We start from the raw sequence: 2,500 nt of genomic DNA on the forward strand, positions 1-2,500 counted from the left end.
CTACAGGGTGCCACTGATAAGATTTGATCTAGAAAATATGCTTAGAGCTTCAAAGCCTTAATATGACAGGGTTCTGCAAAGGCATCCCTCAAAAACATTCTCCTCCGCTATGGGAGGTGAAACACTTTGATATCATCAAAGCAAATGTCCTTCAAAAAAAAAAAAAAAATGAAAATGAAAATCAGCGCCCACTTGAAAGCGAAAGGGAGAAATTATATTCTGAAAAAAATGAGATCAAGTGAGAATAGGAGACAAAGCAACTTATTTTTGCTGATGGGTCTGTAACTTCAGCCACAGGTTTAGCCGCATGTGTTGCAGTCGTATGCGATGCCACTAGAAGGATTAGCGATGTTGCATTCAATCTCAACAGCTGGGCGTCTCTATCCTGTAGGCAGGGCTGTTTGATTTACTCATTACTCTCAAGATAGCTGATCTTACGGGAGATAATACACTAATCAAAACCGACTCCCTCTCCTCACTCCTTGCTCTAAACTCACACAGAAACTGCAACACACGACTGTGGGTGCCATCACACATAAATCTAGAGTTACATGCTATGGCTGATTCTCTGTCATGCAGTCATAGGGATACTATTGAGTATGACATTGGTGTAATGACTGGGCAAGTACATCAGATCATAATGAAAAAAATCTCTCCACTCAGGCTGAAGCCGAGATAAGTGTCGAACAAAGACACAAGCAGATCAGTCATTTATCATAACTTGATGTCCAAGACAAAGCACATCTACGGCAAGATAAATGAAGTTACGAGACAGCTTGGTGTAGTGATTGCAAGATTTCGGCTTGGCCACAAATATTACTGGGAGTACAGTGCCTCAAACAATGCTGAAGGAATTGAAAGTTAGTTACGCAGTCAACCATATTCACACACCCTTGAACACAATGTAATATGTTCTTTGATTGAAGAGTTTCGTGAAAAGAATGAACATGAAACATTGTACAGTATTGCAACATCCTTTATAGAGGACGACATTTTATCAGATACATTACGTAAACACAAGAACTTTTCCTGTGATTGATATATTTACAAAGCCTTCCTTAGAGAGATATACATCTACTACTATGTCTTATATCAATTGACAGGCTCACCGTAATGTTGTTTCATCATAAATGAATGTCTCAGAATTTAGCATGAACTGTTGTACAAACCATGTAGGCATAGTTCATATGCCTTTTCATATTTATACGGTGTATATAGCATGAATAAACTTTTTCAAAATCAAAATCAACCAATCCTCCCACCTCCCTGTCTCTCTTTCTTTCTCTCTTTCTTTCTCTCTTTCTCTCTCTCTCTCTCTCTCTCTCTCTCTCTCTCTCTCTCTCTCTCTCTCTCTCTCTCTCTTCTCTCTCTCTCTCCTCTCTCTCCTCTCTCTCTCTCTCTCTCTCTCTCTCTCCTCTCTCTCCCCCTCTCTCCCCTCTCCTCTCTCTCTCTCTCCCCCTCTCCTCTCTCTCTCTCTCTCTCTCTTCTCTCTCTCTCTCTCTCTCTCTCTCTCTCTCTCTCTCTCTCTCTCTCTCTCTCTCTCTCTCTCTCTCTCTCTCTCTTCCTCCCTTCCTTCCTTCCTCCCTTCCTTCCTTCCTTCCTTCCTTCCTCCCTCCCTCCCTTTAACAGGTCCGAGTTGGACTCTGCATGTGTGTGATAACGTGGCTTAGGGTGTGAAGAACACGGCAGAAACAGCTTTCTTGGTTTATTACTAAGCTTGAACAATAGGACGTTGGAGTGAGGGCTGCTCCACCGAGGAGGAGCGAGGTATTGCTCCTCTGCTCTCAGAGAGGAGACTGTCTACCACAATGTGTGACTTGTCTCAGGATATGTGTGAATCACGTGTTTTCTTGTGGCATGTGGCATTTGGAATGTGACGAGGGAAGTGTTGCATCAGTGCATAGCTCTTGCAAAGGGAAAGACAAAACAAGACTGGTATGTCTGGTGTGACAATAAGAGAAGGGTAGACAGATACGTGAAGCAACGAACGTACGTATATGTATGTATATATGTGTATGTGGTAGAATATATATTTAAAAAATAAAATTACATGAAAGATACATATTATATTGACTATTGCATGATATAGAATACGATAGCAAAATCATACATGTGCAAATAATATTCGATGGACATAATAACAATTACAGCATACATAATGTATATAAATGGTTATTTCAAGGTTACACACTCTCTCCCTCTCTTTCTCCCCCCCCCCCCCCGTCTCTCTCTCTCTCTCTCTTTCCTTCTCTCTCTCCTTCCCCCCTCCTCTCTCTCTCCTCCCCCCCTTTCTGTCTATTTATCTACTTTTACCTAGTATGTTTGACCTAAATAAACCCTTTCAAATTTGAATGTCAATTTCTCGCTCCCTCGCAGATGGGCTGGGGTGACCTGGGCATAAATGGTGAACCGAGCAGGGAGACGCCCAACATTGACCTCCTTGCCCGCGAGGGTACGAGTGCCACTGCCCTGTACACCGCGGCGCCCCTGTGCTCTCCGT

General features: G+C 42.7%; 2 protein-coding genes across 2 annotated transcripts in view; both read left to right on the plus strand.

Annotated features, from left to right (window-relative positions):
• The window catches only part of LOC122250894 (uncharacterized), a 391,291-nt gene that overhangs the window by 316,098 nt on the left and 72,693 nt on the right, over positions 1-2,500 (plus strand). The window lies entirely within an intron of this gene.
• The window catches only part of LOC122250835 (N-acetylgalactosamine-6-sulfatase-like), an 18,610-nt gene that overhangs the window by 2,626 nt on the left and 13,484 nt on the right, over positions 1-2,500 (plus strand). Inside the window, exon 2 of the mRNA XM_086553995.1 lies at positions 2,377-2,500. Within this exon, the coding sequence (XP_086410121.1) occupies positions 2,377-2,500 (124 nt within the window). The remainder of the gene's footprint in view (positions 1-2,376) is intronic.

Source organism: Penaeus japonicus, unplaced genomic scaffold, assembly GCF_977035675.1.
Source record: "Penaeus japonicus unplaced genomic scaffold, GWHDUDI00000001_assembly GWHDUDI00000003, whole genome shotgun sequence".
Lineage (NCBI taxonomy): Eukaryota > Metazoa > Arthropoda > Malacostraca > Decapoda > Penaeidae > Penaeus > Penaeus japonicus.